This window comes from Oryzias latipes, chromosome 10 (assembly GCF_053564925.1).
Source record: "Oryzias latipes strain Hd-rR chromosome 10, Olatipes_Hd-rR_3.1".
Classification (NCBI taxonomy): Eukaryota; Metazoa; Chordata; class Actinopteri; order Beloniformes; family Adrianichthyidae; genus Oryzias; species Oryzias latipes.
The window spans coordinates 31,632,634-31,654,671 of record NC_136246.1 but is presented as its reverse complement, the minus strand read 5'-3'; the positions used below and the strand labels follow the sequence as shown (position 1 = coordinate 31,654,671).

The following is a 22,038-nucleotide window of genomic DNA, read 5'->3' as shown; positions in this document are numbered from 1 at the left end:
GGTAGGGGAAGAATTCGGATTGGGCTTTTATTGTAGTAATGTGATGCCGTGCCTCTTTTTTTCCAGGTCAGAATCAGAATTTACGTTGATCGTGTGCACGGTCGAAGAGTTATGGTGTTTCAAAGAGTGTGTGTCTTTTAGCTGTCGCTGGTTTTGAAGGGTTAAATCTTAGCTTTTCACAGAGATGTTGTGTTAAGGACAAGGAAATTTCCCATTCGTGGGATTAATAAACAAATCTAATCTAATTACATAAAAGCCGAACAAAACATGACTTTTAACCGCCCTGCGTTCAGTTTGTGTTGTTTTTGTGTAATGTTTTAGTCTGCTAATCACTTGGAATAGGCGTTTGCCAAAAAGAGGATGTCCAGCAAAACTATTGGTGAAAAAATCCCATCAAGTTGAACACTGCTGTTTACACTGATTGTAGATTTGACCTAGATTACGTCAGAGAACATATATGTTTGAATGATTGGTTATAGATTAGACGAAACTCTTTGAAATTTCAACGCTAAATTGAGATTTTAATGCAGGAATAAGGAGTGATTTGACACAAACACTCAAGAGGAACATTTATCTACACGTTTCCTGAGAGAATAAAACCCACTTCCTGAAGAGGTGTTTGACTCCGTCTCACTGAAGTGAGTCTTTGACACCATCGTCATATAGTTTGCTTTGTTAACAGGCAGCAAGGTCACAGGTAATGACGGCGCCGTGTTTCGGAGTTGGAGGTTACGGGGCAGAGCATCGATTCAACCGCTGCATCTGGCTTGTTCCGCAGCCAACTGCCCCCTCAACACGCAAAATGGAGATTGCATCAGTGTGTTGATGCATATGCTGCCATGCAGAACACTCTTAAGGGGTCGTACGTACACGCACACACACATACACACACAGTCAAATGCCCTGATCCACACGCTCACGTTTGGATCACCTCATCCAGAACGTTCTCTGATGGCTTTATCATTCTGCTCGCTCCCAAACACCCCGCTGATCTCACTTATAAGTGTGCGAGTGTAATATGGAATAATATTCATGGGGATTATTCAGATTTATAGTTGGGTTATTAATTGCGGCAGCGCTTTAAGTTATTCCTATTTTATGGGGCGGAAAGATAATAACCTAATAAGTTTCCCCTTGTGTCTCTGTGTGTGTGTGTGTCTGTGTGTGTATTTGTTTCCAGTCTGAATATGCAGTATGAGGTCCAGAGTGGCTGAACGTATAGCTCATCATTACAAACAGCATTTACTTGACTTATTCTGTCTCTGAAAGCTGCTGTTGGTTCAGTCCACGGAGCTCTAAAGGGACAAACCACTTATTTTAAGAATGAGTAATTGTCAGTTGGATGATGCGGGGCGGCCCTATCGGTGGCTGGTTTCTAGGAGGCGGGTAGGAGGCGGATGGAGGGATTCATTCATTCATTTAGTTATTTGCTTTTGACAATAAAGGGAATTGGGATGTGGTCAAAGGTTGTCAGCTGCTTCACAAAATGATGATTGCATTGGACTTATATCATTTATGTTGCGCACAGGAAGCAGTGCTTTCTATCTGCAACGGGCCAATAAATGAACGCATCAAGGACGGGGCTGAGGATGCCTGTAAAAGAAAAAAGGGAAGGTTGTGAAAAATTACTGCTGGTTCAAATGCAGAGTCGTGATTTTAAAGACCCACTCCAATCATCTTCTGATCTATTCTGAAAGCGTTCCCAGTGGTCTTTAAATGATGATTATGTTTTGCAAAAATAAAAAAATAAAAAAAATAAAAACTAGGACATTTCAGCAGAGTGACAGAAATTTGCCTCAGAGTTGGGGGTGGGACCATTGGTGCAGAGCAACCCCGCCCCTCTTTCCACTCCCCACTGTGGAGGAGACTGGAGCAGGGAGCTTGTAACCCGCTGAGCGAATTTTTCTACGTCACAATATGATCTTTTTAAACTGCATTTCTTCGTCTGCTCCTGATTCAGCACAATTTAAAAAGATAATTTTTCCAAAATGTAATTTTAAGCTTTATTTTCTTTATATACGGCCTCCATTATTGGAAAAATGCCAGAAGAACATGTTTGGCCTGCATAGTTGTTGGTTACTCAGACAATTATAATAAGAAAAAATTAGTTAAGAACTTTGTAGAAATAAAAAAAAAAGCTAAAGGTTTTGTGAAGGGACCAACATTCAAGACTAATACAAATGCCACCCCATTTCACATCCCACTGGTACTGTTTGGCTTGTACTGCTATGATTGTACGTTTTTTTTGTGTGTGATGTGTGTCTGAGTTTTATGTATTGCAGAGCAGGAAGCTGCTGAAAAACAGTTTTTTACACTAAGTCAGGTGAGATTGTATTTTAATCTTTTCCTGTGTAATAAATCAAATCAAATCAAACTAGGATTGAATGAAAACAGTGTAATTGTAAAATAGGGTTTTAGTTTACATTTATAGAGATTTGATACATTTTGATGGAGCTTAAGGCATGATTTCTGTCAACTTCTAAATTATTTTCGTGTAAAAAATAACATGGAGAATGAGCATCATGGCAGAGATTCTCAGAATATGTTCCTAATTTTTTTTGGTGCATTTTAAATATCCAGTTGAAATCAAAAACGATTTTGTTCACTCTGGAAGTTCACTAGCTTTGTGTTTCCATCCAGGAGAGTTTGGATTCATTGAAATCCAAACCAGCTCAAACAAATCGAGCTGCTAACAGAACACCTCAGGACCTCTGATGGTCGGCGTCTTGGATCATTTGGACTTTTCATCCATCTGACAAATCATCAGTCAATCAAAAGGCTTATGGACTCCACACCATGGATACACACCGGCAGGCTGGACTCAGAGGTTATTTCTTTCTACAGACTCGGCTATCTGACAGCAGAAGAGCTCTCTCAGTGATTGTGCGGCTCTCTTCAGTGAATATAAAGATGTCACAGTGATGTTAAAGGACGTTGGTCAATATTTCAGGCCACTGGAACCCGCTGCTGTGGTTTCTTGTTGTGTTTAATATGCAAATTGATCTTTCGTGTGCGTGAGCTGCAGGTCAAGTGTCCTCGTGGCCTTTCCATTTTGTTTGCAGCTTGATGGGTTCATTAAAGGCATGTGATGTGACCCTCCCCATCCCACCACTGTGTACACACACACACACACACACACACACACATACCCGTATTTCTTACCCCGTGAGGTCCCATGACTAGGACCCTCCTGGTGGGATCCACCTTTTCTACAAGGTTTTCTGAGATGGTTTTAACTGCTAAAATAATGTAATTTTTTTTCAAGGAGTGTTATCATTTCAAATACTGAAAACACTAACATGAAAAATAAACCTGAATTTTGGTTTCCCATGGGGACCACCCATACAACAGTAGTTACTCTAACTTTGGTTAACAGCTCTGTAACTAAGGCAATTGGGATTGTAGTACTCATTTCACACTTCCTGACTAATAAAGTCATTTACCAAACATGCGAGGCATCATTCACTGTCAAAATATGTTTGTTATGAAGGAAACTGTGAACAGCAAATAAGAGACAAGGGCAATTTATTTATAGTTACCAATCTATAAAACTAAATATACTGCTGTTGGACAGAACAAGGTTCCCTTTGACCCGTTAAACGTTCTATCACACACTTACTGCAGGGCTCTTGAACTCCAGGTTTGGAGGGTTGACATCCTGCTTGTTTTCCAGATTTTCTTCTTCTACTTCCTGTTGATCTACTGAGCCAGGTGAGCTCAGTCAATCAGAAGCAGGAGGCTCCCCCTCGTTTTCCCTTTCCTACTTTTAACTGACTGGAATCACCGGGGCAGCGGATCGGAAGGGGGTAGAGCAAAAAGATCTGGAAAACTAAAATGACATCAGCCCTAAAGGCCTGGAGTTCCACAACGTAAACACAGATTTAACCAGAAAACAAAGACCTGTTGAACTCAAATTAAGTGCTTTATAAAAACAAAGTGACATTTGACCTGTCAAAAAATTACAAAATGAAATCAAGTGCTTCAGGAAAAAAAAGTCACCTTTGACCTATACAATTGTTTTAAATACAAATAAAATGCTTCAGAAATTAAAAGGTCACCTTTGACTGATACACGTGCTTCAAATGAAAATTAAGTGCTTCCGGAAAAAAAGGTCACTAAGATAAATAAGTGCACGTGTCTGAAGCTTAAATTTGGAACTTAGATTTACAAGCACTGGTTTAAATTAAAGAAAACAAAATAAAGTTGAATCACATAATCTTTCTAACTAACAAAAACTAACGTCTTTTTGAACTTTACCGCCTCAATGCTGTGATTTTGTTCCTAACAAAAAACTTGACTGCCTGCCATGTTCGTCCTTCCAGCTCCCTCGGCGAAGCTTCTATGCAGGAAAGATATGTTTTCCTGGTACCCTCCCACCTTCAATGCAGATTCCTAATTTTTTTTCCAATGCTCGGCACTCTGCTGAAGACCAGGTCCTTTTTTTTAAGCTCCTTAGAAAAAGAAAGGAAAAAATGTTATAAGTCACCAACTTACAAAACGTGATTAGACCAGATTCAAGGTAATGAGCATTTCTTATTTACAAAAACTAAGGAGATGCTACGATATATATCAAAAGCTCAGCAAAACGTCTGACTACCTGTAACAGTGTTAACTAAATGTCAGATGTTCATTAGAAAAGAAAGCCCACAGAAATAGATTTTCTTATCTTGTGTTGAAAGTATCAGAGCCACGTTGCTGGTGTAGTTAGAAATGATTCTGTATTGTGCAAAGTTACCCGTCTCAGCAGTATCGATGCCTTAGTCTCTCTGCTGTGTAGAAACCATGGGCTCCATTTGTGAAAACATTTTAATTAAAAACCCAACAAGAACCACACAACCTCACATTTTCATTGAAAGCTGACATAAGACAATTTCATGAAACTCAAGTCTTTCAATGTTGGCAGTGAGATGTTTCAAAGTCTGATTTAGACAGTTTTGATGACATGTACCTCTTGTGCACAATTATTAGTAACATTTTATCTTTGAACTACATATGCTATAAGCAAGAAATGTAATAATAAATAATACCCCCCTCCCTTAAAAATGGTTGTTAGAAAACATAGTTTGTGCCATTTTTAAGAAACTTTTAAAAGTGTAACATGTAGGAAGCATACCTGTTTGTAAGGGTCGCTTCTTAGACTTTTAGACTTTTTCACTGCCGTGTCCGTTCTTCAGTCTTGAGTCCTGTTCATTGTACCAATATGGTTATTTTAAAATGACAATCATACACTTTTTGTCTTCCCTGAATTGAGAAAATGTCAATATTAAAGACCCATGCCCTAATGGCACATACACAACAGCCATGGAAGCACTGTGAAGCAGCTCTTCAAGTCCAGCTTCAACTACAGTCAGGACCACAAATATTTGGACAGAGACACATTCTTTCTAATTTAGTTTCTGTCAATTACCACAGTGAATTTTAAATAAAACAAGTCAGATGCCATTGAAGTGCAGACTTTCAGCTTTTATTCCATAGATTGAACAAAAAGATTGCATGAAAATGTGAAAAACGAAAGCATTTTTTAAACACAATCTCTTCCAGGTGAATGCATCCAAACTGATTGGGCGGCGTTTCATAATACAGAAGCACAATGACCTAAAACATACAGCCAAAGCAACTCAGGAGTTTATTAAAGCAAAGAAGTGGAATATTCTTGAATGGCGAAGTCAGTCACCTGATCTTAACCCAATTGAGGAGCATTTCACTTGTTGAAGACTAAACTTCAGACAGAAAGGCCCAAAAACAAACAGCAACTGAAAGCCGCTGCAGTAAAGGCCTGGCAGAGCATTCAGAAGGAGAAAACCCAGCATCTGGTGATGTCCATGAGTTCGAGACTTCAGGCTGTCATTGACAACAAAGGCTTTTCCACCAAGTATTAGTAACGACCATTTTGTTTTCAGTTATTTCATTTGTCCAATGACTAACGAGCCCATGAAAGGATGGGGTGGTGTTTAAAAAAAAAAACTTTAGTTTTTCACATTTTTCTGCAATCTTTTTGTTCAACCCATGGAATAAAAGCTGAAAGTCTGCACTTCAATGGCATCTGAGTTGTTTTATTGAAAATTCACTGTGGTAATGTACAGAAACTAAATTGGAAAAAAATGTGTCTCTGTCCAAATATTTATGGTCCTGACTGTACATTTTTTTTCTTTCATAGTAGTAGGTTTAGCTTTCTGTCAGAATTGACAAAGCCTTTTGGATAAGAGGTGAAACGTTTTCTAACTTTAAAAACCAAGTCCAGATGACAGCCCCTAAACCTACTACTATGACAGGGGTGGGCAAACTACGGCCCGCGGGCTGGATTCGGCCCGCCTCCATCTTTTGTCCGGCCCGCCGAACACACTTTTTTTTTAATCTGGCCACACGATCAAGATGTGACATTTTATTTCACCTTCTGCAGTCTGTGTTCTACCTGAAAACCTCTAAAATCACTGTCAAATAGAACAGAAGACGGTCTTCTCTTTCCACGTCGCATTTCATCTTTCCCGGTTTAGCTCATTATATCTGAGCGATCATGCTGCCTTTTTTAAACAGTGCGCCCTGTTCTGTGTCCTGATTGGCTGGAGACCTTGTCAATCAATCTCCCCAGTCCGTGCCTCAACTCCTGTACAGAAACGCGCAGCTCTCAGATCTATAGAAATCTTTGATCGCGATCAGATCTTTGTTTTTTTTAATTTTAAGATCCTGGACCTAATTTCTATGAAGGTTTAAGAATTTAAACAAGAGAAAATGGTGAAAATGTTCATGTCTGTCTGAGAAAAGTGTATTTAGGCAGTGAGGAGTTTTACTACCATAAATTTAAAACGTCTGTAATCATTCTCCGTGGATTTCACCGATCACGGTTATTTTTACAACGAAACTCCTGCAATAAAGGAGGGAACTCTGTAGTGGTGAAAAGGTAACACAGATATATGTGTAGTTGCAGCAGAAGACAGATAAATTTGCTTTTTCAGTATTACTGGATGAAAACAGAAAGCGCAGCTGCCCAAACTGTGAGACGCAAGATGAGCTCAAAGTCTCTGAGGAATTATGACGAGAGAGGATCCATCATTTATTGTTTTTGTTTTTAAATGTCAGTATACTTTTCCTGAATTTTTGTCTTTGAAAATCATAGAGAGTGTTGTTTGGTCATTGTTTTATTTCATAAATAGTGTTATTTATTTTCTTAAAAGGATCATGAATGAATGAAACTTTATTCATACAACACTTTACAACTCCTTGAAGGTACCAAAGGGCTTCACAATAAAATAGAGATCTAAAATGGGAACAAAAGTTTTAAACTAAAAACTCTAGAATATTCTGTTTTAGAATATAATTTTCAACCCAAATGTTTTCATCTACATTCCATGTTAAATCATTTTCACTCCACGCATCTGCTCCTGGTCCGGCCCTTCTATCCAATTTTTATAACCCAATGCGACTTAAAATAATTGCCCACCCCTGTACTATGATGTGGAAATGGAATCAACCTGGATAAATGAGAGTCTTCATAGACATGCATTTTTTTTCTTTTGTCAAAATCGTTAAAAGTGATCTCCTAATAATGATTGTGCAGTTTTTAGCCAAGATCCAAAAGCTGTGTTGCTTTTGTAAGACATTCTTTAAGACCATAGGCAGTGGTTCATTAGAAATACAATACTGGGCTTCCTTCCCCTCCATGTCACAGATAGCCGTTTGTGCGAGCACGAGCTTATAGCCTCACGCTAATATTAGTGGGGCAAAACTAATGACAAGCAATATTGGATCAATCCTGCCAGACAGTTTTGAGCCAGATTTTAGCTATCAGGGCAAGATGGAACTCCCTGTGTGCGACATCACACTACTCTGTTAGGTTTTGTTTTTGTCTTTAAAGCAAAATATGTTTAGTTATTTTGACTAAAATAGTCGATTTCACAATTAAAACTCAACTGGGAACGCTTGTATAAAAAGATTAAATTTAGAAGTGGGGGGTTGTAATACCAGATTCACTGTCTTCACTCCTTGACTCCATTTGATGTTTTGTTGAAGATGTTGAAGTCCCGAAGTCCCTGTAAAAACAGAATAGAACAAGTGTTAAAATGGAGTGCTCATTAACGTAATGAGCAGGGTAGATTGCAGGCCATCAGAAAAAATAAACAAAAGCTAAAAACACATTTAAAAAAACTCCGTCAGTAAATAATTATCCTCACAATCTGTCTGCTAGCCGAAAGTCTCTGCAGGCTACTGCTTTTTTAGTTTCTATGCAGCTTGAGGGGACGTCTGACAGATCTTGAACCATGGCATGCTTGGTAAAGTAGTCTTTAGTGAGCTGGAGAAAAGAAACAAGTTTTTCATTTTAAATTGTAATACACTACTTTGTAAATAATATTTTATAAAAGTTAAGAGTTCAGTCTAAAGCAGGGGTGGGCAAACTGCGGCCCGCTGGCTGGATCCGGCCCGCCTCCATGTTTGGTACGGCCCATTGAACAATATCAGAGACCCATGTTTTTTTTTATCTGCCCATTTTAGAAGTGACATTTTCTTCCCCCCTTCTGCAGTCTGAGCTCCAACCTGAAACCCTCTAAAAATCTGTCAAATAGAGCAGAAGACAGTCTTCCCTTTCTACGTCACAGTTCATCTTTCCCAGTTTAGCTCATTCTTTTAGATCGATTATGCTGCTTTTTTTAAACACCCTGTTCTGTGTCCTGATTGGCTGAAGACCCTGTCAGTCAATCTCCATGTCTCCTGTACAGAAAGGCGGAGCGCTGTAGATCTACAGAAATTTGTTTTCATTCTAAGATCCTGGACCTAATTTCTATGAAGGTTTGAGAATTTAAACAAGAGAAAAGGTGAAAATGTTCATGTCTGTGTGAGAAAAGTGTATTAAGGCAGTGAGAAGTTTTACTACCATAAAAAAACATCTGTAAGTAACCAAACTCCGTGGATTTCACAGATCACGGTTATTTTCAGAACATAACTCCTGCAAAAAACGAAGAACTCTGTACTGGTGAAAAGGTAACGCAGATATACGATTAGCTGCAGCAGAAGACAGAGAAATTTGCTTTTTTCATTATTACTGGATAAGAAAACGACATGCAGGACACAGCTGCTCAGTATTAGAGCAAACTATGAGACGTGTGAGGAGCTGCAGCTTCAAAGTCTCAGCGGGACGAAGACGGGAGAGGATCCACTATTCATTGTTTTTTTCTTTTTAATGTATCAGCATATTGTTTCCTGACTTTTTGTCTTTGAAAATCACAGAGAGTAATTTGGTTATTTTTTATTTCATAAATAGTGTCATTTGTTGTATTAAAAGGATCATGAATTAATAAAACTTTATTATAGGGCTTCACAATAAAATAAAGAAGCTTAAAGTTTTAAAGAAAAAAGACTTATTGTGGCCCTCATAAGAAAAGGTTTGGGGGCTCCGCTTTATCATCCATGTGGTGTTTGAATATGTGTTTTTTTTTTTTCATTCTTATGATCATTCAAACACCACATGAATGGAGCATTTCTCTGAGTTTTCACAACATACATCAAGCTGTTAGTGTAATTGGCTCTAAAATGAAAACAAAAGTTTTAACTTAAAAACTCTAAAATGTTGTAAAATATAATTTTGCTTGAAAAGTGCTTTCATCCAGATTCCATATTATTTCATTCTCACTCCTGGCATCTGCTCCTGGTCCGGCTCTTCTATCAAACTTTAGAACCCAATGTGGCCCTCGAGTCAGAAAGTTTGCCCACCCCTGGTCTAAGGCAAAGTTTGATGCTTAAGATTCTGAGCCCTATTGATAAAAACATTGACAAAAGTATTTGATATTGGCTGGATTCCATGATAAATACTTACAAATACACTGTCTGTTCTTGTCAGGGGAGGAACCTCTGGCTCATCTGTATCTGACTGTTCTCGTTGGACACAGGCAGTGGTGTTGGTGTCTGGTTCCAATTCCTTAAGAGATTATTTTTACTTTTTAAAATTAAAAAGTTACAAATTAAAACTGCACAAGTTTAATCACATGTTGGATTTAATTTTTCACTAAATTAAATATCTACATTTTAAGATATTTAACTGATTTATGAATTAAAACTCTACAAGTTAAATCTTTGCAGTTTTACTTTTAACCACATTTTTATTTTTCCCCCCACCCAAGGCATTTAGCAGGCTATTTATTTCTGGCAAGCAGGAATTTCATAACAGTTAACATAGGGTAAAAAACGCCGTTCTTTTTGACACTTACCCAGCTATTGCCAACAGCATCTTCTCTTTCTGGGATGTCTGAAGATCCAACCAAGGAGCTGCAGCTTTCAGTGGATACAGAGGGCTATAAAGGGGACACAAATGACTTTACTCGTTTACATCAGTTTAGCAGAAATGTGCTAACCAATGCTTTCACATCTAATAGATATTACATTATTAAAAAGGAGATGATAAATTATTTTGCAATGTGAATTTTTTTAAGAATCTTGTTACAAAGAAGAAATCTACTATAAATAAGTATTTTGATCCCAATAAATAGTACACTGAAAACAGTGGCAAAAAAACTTTACCTGCACAGGTGGATGTTTGGTCTTCAGGCCCTCTGTGTACCTCTTCTGGCACCTTTTCTTTTGCTCCCTAAGCATCTTCACACGCTTTTTAAATCTGAAGGTTCTTCTAAGAATCAAACACAGAAAGGTTGTTTAATTAAACACTCAGATGAAAGACAGACTCAGCTAAAAAAATGTCCTTACTGATAAACTATTATATAAACAAAGTTTACTTTACACAATTATCTTAATGATGACCCAGCAGTGGGTCTGTGCAGATGAGGTTCACAAAATGAACATTAGCTTTGGACCTTCCTGAGTTTTTGATTTAAAGTATTTAGATAAATGCTCAGTACTAAATGTGCTCAATTATTTACTACTGCACCATGAACCAACCAGGAAGCAAAAGTATAAAAACATGTAAGCGGGACTCGAGTTTTAAACAAAAGACATGATCAAAATATTACTAAATGTTGGAACCAGAAATACTTTTTAAAGTCACTTGATTACCGTACAACAGGGCACCATCATGGTGTCATACATTTTTTGTTTAGCTCTAAAGAACAAGACCACAAAATACTGAAGTGATCCTGGTTTTAAAACAAACAAACAAATTAACCAAAGTAAATCAAATTGGTAAGCATTTTCAAATGAAAAAAAAACAAACACTACCAAGATGGTTACAGATTTTAAAAAGTTAAATTTAAGACTTTAAGACCTTTTAAAGATCATTTTAAAATATATAAATCATATTTACAAAGACCATGAACATCATGTTTATCTAAGCAAGCATACATACAAGCATTAAATGTAAGAACATGTCAAACTGATGAAGCATTAAATTTCGGTCGGGCCTCCTAAACTTTGATATTTTTCTTATTTTCATCAAGAGGAAAAAAATGAGATCCTCTAACTATTCTAGTTTTACCCTCTCGGGTTAATGCGGGACAGTGAGACTGGGTCACGTGACTCAGACGGAGCTCCTGCAGCGGGAGCTTTGATCCCGGTACAAAGAATATCTAAACGATGTAATGATCCCAGACATGCAGACGTGACTACGATGCTTTTGCAGGAGCATCAAGATTATCAACACTTTTGCACAAACGGCAAGCATCAAGATTGGCGCAGCGCGAAGGGGGGGGGGGGGGGGGGGTTAACTCACAGAATTTAAGACAAATTAATACATTTAAGGCCACACTTCAATAAATTAAATTTAAAATGTATTTAGGATCTGTAACAGCCTGACCAAAATCATTTGGAAAGCTAGCTTCCCCACAAGCACATGCTGCGTTAGCTTCAAAGGACCGAGCTAGCTAGCATCGCCATGTGCTCGGCTCTCGAGCATTTCCACCGGAGAAAAGCATGCATAGACAGACTAAATATGTCTCAAAGTCATTTAGTGTCTGTTTTTAAAAAGTTTTGATGAGACTTACCTAGATTCCATGAAAAATCCTTGCCGTTCTGAGACTCCAGTGGGTTAGCTGTCTGCACTGCTGCCTGAGCTGAGAGGGAGACGATGCACCTGAGGAGCTGAGCGGGTGTGGCTTTGCTCTGCTCACCCTTCTCTCAGTCTTGGTGGGGGAGGGGGATAGTCACGGTGGGAACCCGAAAAGTCAGGAACTGGCAACTATTTACTATATGGGTGCCTCAGCTTTACTACAGCACCTATATTCACTTGTGTAATCATTAAAAAGTTTGTTTTGTTTATAAATAAATGCAGAAATCGAACTTTAATAATCTCACAGGGAAGAATTTATGTGTTATGCCAGCTACTAAGGTGGGGGGTAAAATGAAAGAGTAATTAAGAACCCTAATTTACACAGCAAATCCTACGTAATCGCAAATAGAAAATAGGATATTATTATATTAAATAAGCAGATAAACAAGAGTAATACATCTTTCATTAGAATAAAAGTGTAAAATTCAATTTATTTGATTAGCACAATGTTAAGCCCTGCAACTGTATATAATATATAAGTTGCTTTTACCCAAGCAAATTCATAGTGCTTTTATTTTGGTAACTTAAAATATATAAAGGGCACAGTCAAGATTGTTTGATTTCCAAAACAAAACATTCTTCTATAAGAAAGAATAAAAATGGAATGGATGTTGCTAAACCAATAAGGCCCTAAAAGGCTGATTGAGGAAATAAATGCTGTTTATTTAAAACATTGCTTAATTTAGTTTCTTACTTTTAAACGGTTCAGGAGCCTGAACGGTGCTTCAAAAATAAAGGAAAATAAAAACATAAATTCTTTACAGAAAACAAAAAAAGTGTGATGATGAGGCATCATGACAGGATGAAGGAGAGTGCTTTAATGTGCCTAAGATGCTTTATTTACGTGACAGTCTGCACTTTGACAGGCTTTGCCAACAGCATTTTGGATGATGCTCCATGCATTTGCCGGTCAGAGGCTCTGCTCCACCCGTTCTTATCCCCAATTTGTGTTTTTATTTGATACTGGCAGCAACATGGCACAGAGTTTCGGTTCAGTATGTATCCATCCATCCATCCATCAATCCATCCATCCATCCATCCTCCTCCTCTTTTCCGGGATCGGGTCACGAGGGCAGGAGTCTAAGCAAAGATGCCCAAAGAGCTCACTTCCTCCAGCTCTCCGCAGGTGACCAAGCTTCTCACCCCACAGTGTGAACCCACAGAGGAAGCTCATTTCAGCCACTTGTATTCGGGCCCTGGTTCTTTGGGTCATGACCCAGAGCTCATGACCATAAGTGAGTATTGGAATGAAGATCGACCAGTAAATTAAGAGCTTTGCTCTTTGGCTTAGCTCTCTCTTCAGACTGATACAGCGACCACATAACTACGGACGCTGCTCCGATCTGCCAATCAATCTTACACTCCGATCTTCCCTCACTCTTAAACAAGACCCCAAGATATTTAAACTCCTCCACCTGGGGCAGCGACACTCCACCCACCGAGAGATGGCAAACTACCTTTCTCCGGTCGAGATCTATGGATTTGGTTTGGCGGTGCTGACCCTCATCCCAGCCGCTTCACACTCGGCCACAAACCACCCCAATGCATGCTGTAGGTCCTGGCTCGATGAAGCCAACAGGACAATATCATGTGCACAGAGCAGAGAGGAAATCCTGTGGTCCCCAAACCACCCTACTGATGATGTGTTGTTGCAATGGTAGGATGGGTTTGGTGCCCATCCTAAGTAAAAATTAAAGCCGCAACCAGCGTTGTATAGCGTTGTATAGCAGACGCAATCTGCCTTCCACGCCCAACTCTAAGCACAACCGCCGCTCTTACCGCCCTCCCCAGCCTCACCGCCCTCATCACCCACCTTTGATCAAGGCTAGTCAAAGCTGCATATGCTAATTATGCTAACTATACTAGCTATGCCAATATGGCTAAAAGTGCTAGCATTGCGATCACCATCATCAATTCTCTAAGAAAAACACATTGCTCAAAATGCTAATTATGCTAACTAAGCTAGCTACGCTAATGTGGCAAAAAGTGCAAGCATAGCGATCAGCACAATCACCTCTGTCTGAAAAACACATTGCTCAAAATGTTAATTAAGCTAACAATGCCAGTTATGCTAATGTGGCTAAAAGTGCTAGCATTGAGATCAGCATCATCAACTCTCTCTGAAAAACACATTGCTCAAAATGCTAATAATGCTAACTATGCTAGTTATGCTAATGTGGCTAAAAGTGCTTGCTTAGGGAACAGTATCATCAACTGACTCAGAAAAAGACATTGCTCCATTGGTGAGAGCTATATGTAATCACATGATTAAAAAATCCACGTTTTTCAAAATGGCGGCTTTTCTGTTGATTTTATCTCCATAGCAACCCTTTAATGATTTGGTTGCCTCGGGAAGACGAACATTTCGACTTCAGTTTCAGACTAATCTTTTTGTGTGTGAAATACACGATTTTCGGCCCATTAATTTTTTTGACGGGGTCGCTGGCCGTGATGTCATCGTCTTCGGGGGGTGACGTTGACTGTGGTCAACGTGGTTCATGTCTCATAAAAACAAGTTGCTTCTCACTGAGATCTTTTCATTTGGGGTGGGGTGTAGAGCCACACCATCACAGCTGCCAAAAGAGGCTCGGTGCCAACTAGCGGTCGGAGGCTTAACCCTTATGCTATCTAAGATGACCCCACCCTTACATTGACCTCTTCTCCCTACCAGACAGGTGGAAAGATTTCATGTAATCCATGGACACCAGTGAAGATCACAAATCATTGAAGAAAAAAGGTTCAGAGCACTATGTAGTGGGTCTAGATGACCCAACTCCCAATGTTAAAGTGCCTAGGATAGCACAAGGGTTACATGGAAAACAAGAGTTAAACGCTGCAGGGCGCTCATAAATAATTAAATAATTATCAGCCTGACAGCATTTAAAATCGATACAAATATCGCCGAATCTTCACCAGTCTTACTGCTTTTGGGAAGAAACTGTTCCTCAGTCTTGTGGTCCTGCTCTTAATGCTCTGTCACTACCTGCCTGAGAAGAGCAGGGAGAACAGAGGGTGCAAGGGCTGACTGGGGTCTTTCAGGATGCAGGAGGCTCGTTTCCTGCATCCAGTTTTGTAGATCTCAGTGGTGAACTGCAGGTGAAACCACAGTCCTCTGCACAGCTTTAGCCAGCCGTTGCAGAGCTTTTCTCTCTGCCACAGAACAGTTGCCGTGCCACACAGTGATGGAGGAGGTCAGGACACTCTCCACTATGCACATATTGGTGGTCAGGACTGAGATTTTAATCACAACACGCTTGAGCCTAATCAGGAAATAGAGGCGTTAATGTGCCTTCTTCACCAGGCAGGTTGGGTTGGTGCTCCAGGTGAGGTCGTTGGAGATGTGCACACCCAAATACCTGAGGCTAAAAACCACTTCCACCTCAGCCCCACCGATGTAAAGAGGAGGAGGAGGAGGATGTCTGTCCTTCCTGAAGTCCACGATCATCTCCTTGGTCTTCTTCACATTGATGCAGAGGTTGTTGTCTCTGCACCAGCCCTCCTAATGCTCCACCTCCTCCCTGTAGTTGGACTCATCGTTGTTGGTGATTCGTCCAAGTATAGATGTGGCATCTACAAACTTCACAGTCAGACTGCTGGAGTGACTTGCTGTGAAGTCATGCGTGAGCAAGGTGAACAGGACGGGGCTTAGCACAGAGCCCTGTGGGAGGCCCGTGCTGAGGGTGATCGGGGGGGGGGGGGTCACAGATCTTCATAGACTATGGTCTTTCAGGAAGTCCAAGACCTAGTTGCAAAGAGTGAAACACAGTCCTATGTGTGCAGTTTATGGATGAGGGTATTTGGGATGATTATGTTGAAGGCTGATGTGAACTCCACAAAGGGCAGGCAAACACACGAGTTCTTATTTTCTAGGTGGGTGAGTGTTGTGTGGACCACTAGTGACATCTTGTGTGAATCGGTTTGACCTGTATGCATATTGGTGCAGGTCCTTGGTAACACCAATGGATTCTGTGATGTGGGTCATGAACAGTTTTTCAAAACATTTTCTGACCATTGGAGCTAGGATCACTGGCCAATAGTCCGTCAGACCTGTCACTGAGGATGTTTTGGAGTTTGGGATGATCGTTACGGTCTTCAGGTAGGTAGGGAACACTGCCTGCTTCAGGGGGGTGTTGAAAATGTCTGTTAGCACCTCTGTGAGCTGGTGTCTGTCAGGACCCGTCCAGTGATGTTGTCAGGTCCAGAAGCTTTGTGAAGATTGATCCTCTGGATGGTCTTCCTCACTTCTGCGGGTGTCACACTGGAAGGCTCTCCACTCTTCAGGGTTGGAGTCCTCAAAGCTCAAAGCAGCAGTACAAAAGGTTGAGTGCGTCTTGTAGAAAGGGGTCTTCGGAACAACTCTGGTGTTGTAGTCTGTGATGCACTTAATGCCCTTCCACATACTACGGGGATTATTGGACGTAAAATGTTGCTGGATCCTCTGAGGGTATGCTTGGCCCTGTTCACCCCAGCATGCAGATCCCTTCTCACTACTCTGAGTGCTACCTTTTCACCAGACTGGAAAGCAGCATTCCTGTTTTTCAGTAGAGACTGCACTTCTGCGTTCAGCCAGGGTTTCTGGTTGGGATAGTACGTTACAGTCATGGTGCTGGTGAAGTTCTCCATGCACTTCCTGATGTACCTGAGGACACCTGATGTATAATCCTCCAGGTGCTCCTCCACCTAGTGCAAAGCTGCCTTCTGAAGACCTGCCAGTCTGTGTCTTGGTTAGCTGCGGCAGTCTCATTGGGCTACACTGTGATGGTCCTCTGTGTTGGTGCCTGGCGTCTGGGGAAAGGGCAGTAAACAGGAACCAGCACGATTGCGATGTGGTCGGAGAAGCCCAAATGAGGATGGGGACAGCTCTGTGTGCATCTTTTTTGTTGATGTGGACACAGTCCAGAGTGTTATTTCCCATGCTGGTGGAACTTGAACAAAGTGTCTGTCAGGTTTACATGGTTTAAGTCTCCTGCAACCACGTAAAATGCCTCCGGGTGCTTATGCTGGAGCGAGCTGATATTGTTGTGGAGCTCTGGCAGTGTGTCGTTAGCATAAGCATTAGCATTATGCTAATGCTAATGCATTAGGAGGGATGGTGTTCTGTACCTACACAAAAAACCCTTTTTGGATGGATATTAACAAAATGCCTTCTGTTAGGGGAAAAAAACACCTTTAGTGTTTAAGTTACATTCAAATTTTGAACCCAGGCTTTGGTCACTGGTTCAAATGGGCCTGTGGGGGAAAATCCATCCAAAAACATTTTGAAAATTGCTGTTTTCTTTCAGAATGGGGTAACTGTGTACGTCTTCCTGATTTTTCTTCCAAGGAGTTTGGGGATGAAAGATATCTAGGGGTTTCTGTGCACCCACATTTTTAACATGTTGTACAGGGGTTCGCAAACTGGGAGACGTCTGTTTTGCCACAATCAGACATATATTTTTGAAACTGTGAACCCTGGAACTTCTGTTTTTCAGGTATTTGGAGCTGCCCCCTTGGGCCAATATTGTTTAAAAACAGGAAAAAATTCACATGAGAGCCCCTCATGGGGTGCTTAATAAGTTCACCAAATTTTAGATTGCTTGTTTGCCTGGTTAGATAGTTAGCTTTAGCATCATGCTAGCAACAAACAACAAAGTTATTTTGCATCAGGGGGATGAATGATACAACATAGTCAAAGATGGGCTTTGTTGGCCAAAGGGAAGCATTTTTAATCTTGATTTCACACTTGAATTGGAGTAGGCCGAAACAAGGGTACAGGGGGCTACCGGAACAATGCTTTGACCTGGGGGGCTGAAACTTCTTGCATTACATCAGGCTGTTACCCTAATGCACCATCCAGAGTTTGGAGTCTCTAGCGTAATCTGGGCCACCAAGGGAGACGCAAACATTTACAATAAGCTCATCCTAGATTTTCCTGATGAGGTGTTTTCTTTAATTTCTCAGATCTGCTTAGAGTGAGAACTACCAAACTTACCAGTAATGGTTAAAACCTTGTACTTAGCTACTGTACAAAGTGTGATGCTCCTACGATCACATTTCCCCTCACAAGACCCCAAAAGGTGTTGTTTCAGGACTAGGCCTCAAGCCTCACTTTTTTACCTTTGACATTTGAGTAGAAATTGCCAGGTTATCCTGGCTTTAAAAATGACATAATTTGTTTCAACTAAGTATATCTGTTTGACAATACAAATATTGTCACTTTCCAAAAGTAATTTCAACATTTGTAATCATAAAATATGATATTGAAAAAGTACACACTTTGTCAGGAAAATGTCCCCATTAGTCCAACGTCACACACTGCTATACCCACTCTGACCACTAGGGTGTCATGGTGAAACACACCTTGTCATGAAAAGTCATCTCCAGGGGACCAATTTTACTTTGCAAAAAAAACAGCACTAGGCATATCAGGAGGCTTTTTTCTATTGATTCCAATGCTTGTGCCTGTGGGGACCGAGCTTCGGTCCCCACGGAAAAAATTGGTACCCACGAGGTGGGTGAAATTTCAGGTCCCGGATCCCACAAGGGTAGAAATACAAACGCACACACACACACACACACACACACACACACACACACACACACACACACACACACACACACCAACACACTCAGACCTCCACAAGGGACACTTTAAAAAACTGCTAATTTGATCAATACTTAATTTTTCCTCCTCAATGCTTTTTTTGCCCTGTCAAGCTAAGATAAGAGGAGCGAGGGGGCGGGGCCTTCTGTATCCGAGTGCGTTTGTGAGAAACCTGCTACTGGGTATGTGTTATCGGTGTGTGTCTGTGTTTCTATCACCGCAGTGTGTGTGTCAGAACTGGGAGCTGGCTGTAATTACCTCATGGCCTCCTATTACCTGTGTGGTTGTGTGTGTTTCTGTGGGTCTGTGTGTGTGTGTGAAGACAGTATCGGCCCATCTGGTAAATGGATAGGTTGGCGAGGTGTCGTCATGGCAGCCAGTTAGCTGGGTGGATCCAAATGATGTCATCCCTCACCGTGGCAACACTTAAAGAGATAAGTTCTTTAAAGAGGCGACCATTAATCAGCAGCCAATACGCTGAAACACACTCTTTGGGGTGAAACACACATTTTGAAGCGTAACACAAACACACACTCCATTGTTGAACCATTTGACCGCTCTGGTTCCTGTTCTCCATTTGTAATCGGCCCTTCATAGCAGACAGTGAGGAAGAACCTGTGTACTGGTCGCGTCACGGTATGTGTGAAAGTGTACGTATAATATTCAAGATAAGCTATGAGAATAAATTGGGTTATGTTGGGAATATTAGGTAACCTATAAATATTTGCAAAAACTTTTAAAAAGTGGCAAGCATCTCTAACCATTGCCTTAATGGTATGGCAACCACAACACAAGCCAAAGTTCCTATAGGTTCTTATAGTCTAATATCACGCATGTTGGTCATATCAAGATCTGAAGCTTACAGAACTGTGAAGATACACACATACAATGTATCGGGCATTTTTACTGCCTTACTGTATCTGAAGGATTGGATAAGAATGTTACCAATTTTCACACCTTTATTTGGTTCGGTTGGCTTTCACACTGTAGTGGACCCAAACCCTCACCTATATCATTTGAGGTCACCTTGGAACATTCAGTTTCTGAAATGACCAAAGAGGCCTGTCGTCAAAAAGGAGCAATTTCTTATTGATTCCTGTGATAAAAAGTCCAAATTTACACCCAACATAACAATATCATCAGTGTGCATTACTTTATTTATCGACAATTGCATTGCGTCTCTATTGCATATAGCTGAGGAACGGCAATACCAAAAATTAGACGGGAAAAAACAGAAATCTCGTCCTCTGACTATCAAATATTTCAAAGTGCTGCCACCTGATTTACCAGATCATGTTTACAGATGAAAAATCTCCAGACTTTTTTATGATTTGTGATGGACTGTTGCCACACTGAGTGGGAAGGAGACTGAGCTTTTGAGGGAAGCTGGGCTCTGCTAGAGCTGAATGTAGAGTTTGGACTCAAAAAAACTATTTCTTCTAGAGGGTTTGGAGTTCCACTCTGAAGTTGCCCATGGGGGGAAGCAACGGGGGGGGCATGAGTTTGCCCATACTTCCATTGAAGTTTACCTGGTCATTGAGAAGGTCATGTCTCTGCACCTCCAGGTCAGAAAGTCTCCTATTGTGGTTTTGGCTCATGGCCCCATCAGCGGTACAGAGAACCTGCGTAGAGTCTACAGGAGAGGTAATAGAAAGTGCTCCAACTGGAGGCATTGTTATTGCTGGTAGACTTCAATACACAGTAAATATTTTTGGTCTTCTGGTAGTAGAACAATCAATTTCAATTTGAAACAACATCACAAGAAAGTCACATTGAATTCTGGGTGAATTAAGCTGGTCGAAATGGTTGGAAAGAGGCTAAATCCAAGAGGAATTTAAAAAAAACACGCCTAGTTCGGATGCCTGGTGAAGATGTGGGCAAATTAGGGATTTTCATGAGATGACTGGTAAGGATGACCAGTAGAATGCGAATGCTCTTTGTAAGGTTTGTCACCCACAAAGAGGAAACAGTGGATCCATTCCAGTCAAAATTTTATGAGATACTGCCCAACTCTGAGAAAGAGAAGAGCATTAGCAAGGCCTGTGCAGCTTCCATCGCCAGGGATTTACAAGCTTTGGCCATAGAAATGCCAGTTCCACCACCTGTGGAATATTTGGAACCATAAAGCTGATTTACACAAAGACCCTCTCTACAAAAAAAGCAAAGCCCAGGTAATAAGATCCATGAGTCAAGCTAGGCAAGTAGTCTTAAGATTGGATTCCTGGACTTCTTTGGTAGCACAACCTTTTGTAACTGTGACCACACATTGTGCACCTGGTAGGAGCTCAGAGCTGCTGCCTCTCCACATTGAGAGCTGAGGTGCTTCTTTGAAATGCCTCCAGGGGAAATCTCTCAGGTGAGACCCAGGATGTGCTGGAGACCCTTGGTTGACCCTGGGTTTTCCCTGAGAAAGTTTCTGTGGAGAACATCTCTGCTTAGACCGCTGCCCTCATGACCCAGTCTGGATAAACGAGAAAAGAAAAAGGATGGACATATTTTTTAGGGACTTTTTACAGTTTCTTGCTTTTATTTAGTTTACTCTGATTTTAACTGTGTTTTATTTTGAAAGTAATTTTCTTTTTTGTTTGTTGATTGTTTTTTAAAACGCTGTCAAAATTTGCCTTCGGTGTTTTGTCACCAACTGTCCCACTAACGTTCACTAGAGCAGTGTTTTTCAACCAGTGTGCCGCGGCACACTAGTGTGCCGTGGGAGATGGTCAAGTGCGCCGTGGAGAAATTGCCCTCATTCACTGATCTAAAAACATTTTCCATCTCCAGGAAATCAGCTCTTTGCTCATCCAAACAGGCCCTGATAAAACACTGAGTAGTTAGGAATATAAAAGATATTAAAATTACTTTTTCTTTGTGTTTATTTAATTCTATTAAAGACATTTTGATAAGAATCACGGTACCGCGATTTAGCTGCAGCTATAACTGTGTAAGAAAAAGTCCCGCCCCTTTAACTGTCTCCGCCAATCATTCTTGAAGGTTTAATCACATGTCATCAGTCTGACCAATCAGAAGTGGTTAAAGTCTTCACTTCCATGTTCTTAATCCTGCTGATAAAGTCGCTCAGTTCTAACAAAAATACCAGCTAAAGCTCATCTTTAGCTGGTGGTTCATCTCTTAGAAAAAAACAGCCGCAACTTCCTGCTTTTTCTGCCACAATTATCACAAAAATCCACGTGAGATTGCGCGGGGGGGGGGGGGGGGGGGGGGCTGTCGATCAATACAGACCATGAATTTTTGCTTTTTTTTTTTTTTTTGGATGCTGGTGTGCCGCAGGATTTTTTTCAGGGTTAAAGTGTGCCGTGGCTCAAAAAAGGTTGAAAAACAATGCACTAGAGGAAACTGCACTGGAAAGAAAACTGGGAAAAAATGCTGCTAAAAGAAACTTAAAGTAAAGGAAAATGATGATATGACTCAAGAGGAACAGAAGTTATACTTTCAAAGTACAGCAGAAAAAAATGGA

General features: G+C 40.6%; 1 protein-coding gene across 7 annotated transcripts; it reads right to left on the bottom strand.

The window, feature by feature from the left end:
- Positions 1-3,903: 3,903 nt before the first annotated feature.
- LOC144994937 (uncharacterized) lies at positions 3,904-12,059 on the bottom strand. Of its 7 annotated transcripts, XM_078954409.1 has the most exons (8): positions 11,919-12,059; positions 10,507-10,612; positions 10,197-10,280; positions 9,806-9,907; positions 8,169-8,287; positions 7,960-8,027; positions 5,114-5,183; positions 3,904-4,451 (listed from the first exon to the last, which is right to left on the bottom strand). In XM_078954409.1, exons 1-7 carry the CDS (start codon positions 11,927-11,929, stop codon positions 5,152-5,154), a joined length of 522 nt encoding a protein of 173 aa, XP_078810535.1. In that variant the 5' UTR covers positions 11,930-12,059; the 3' UTR covers positions 3,904-4,451; positions 5,114-5,151. The 7 variants fall into 7 exon arrangements, 6 of the variants coding, with proteins under 6 accessions (XP_078810535.1, XP_078810534.1, XP_078810537.1 ...); XR_013658676.1 differs by lacking the exon at positions 8,169-8,287; XM_078954408.1 differs by having other exon boundaries at positions 3,904-5,183.
- Positions 12,060-22,038: the final 9,979 nt, after the last annotated feature.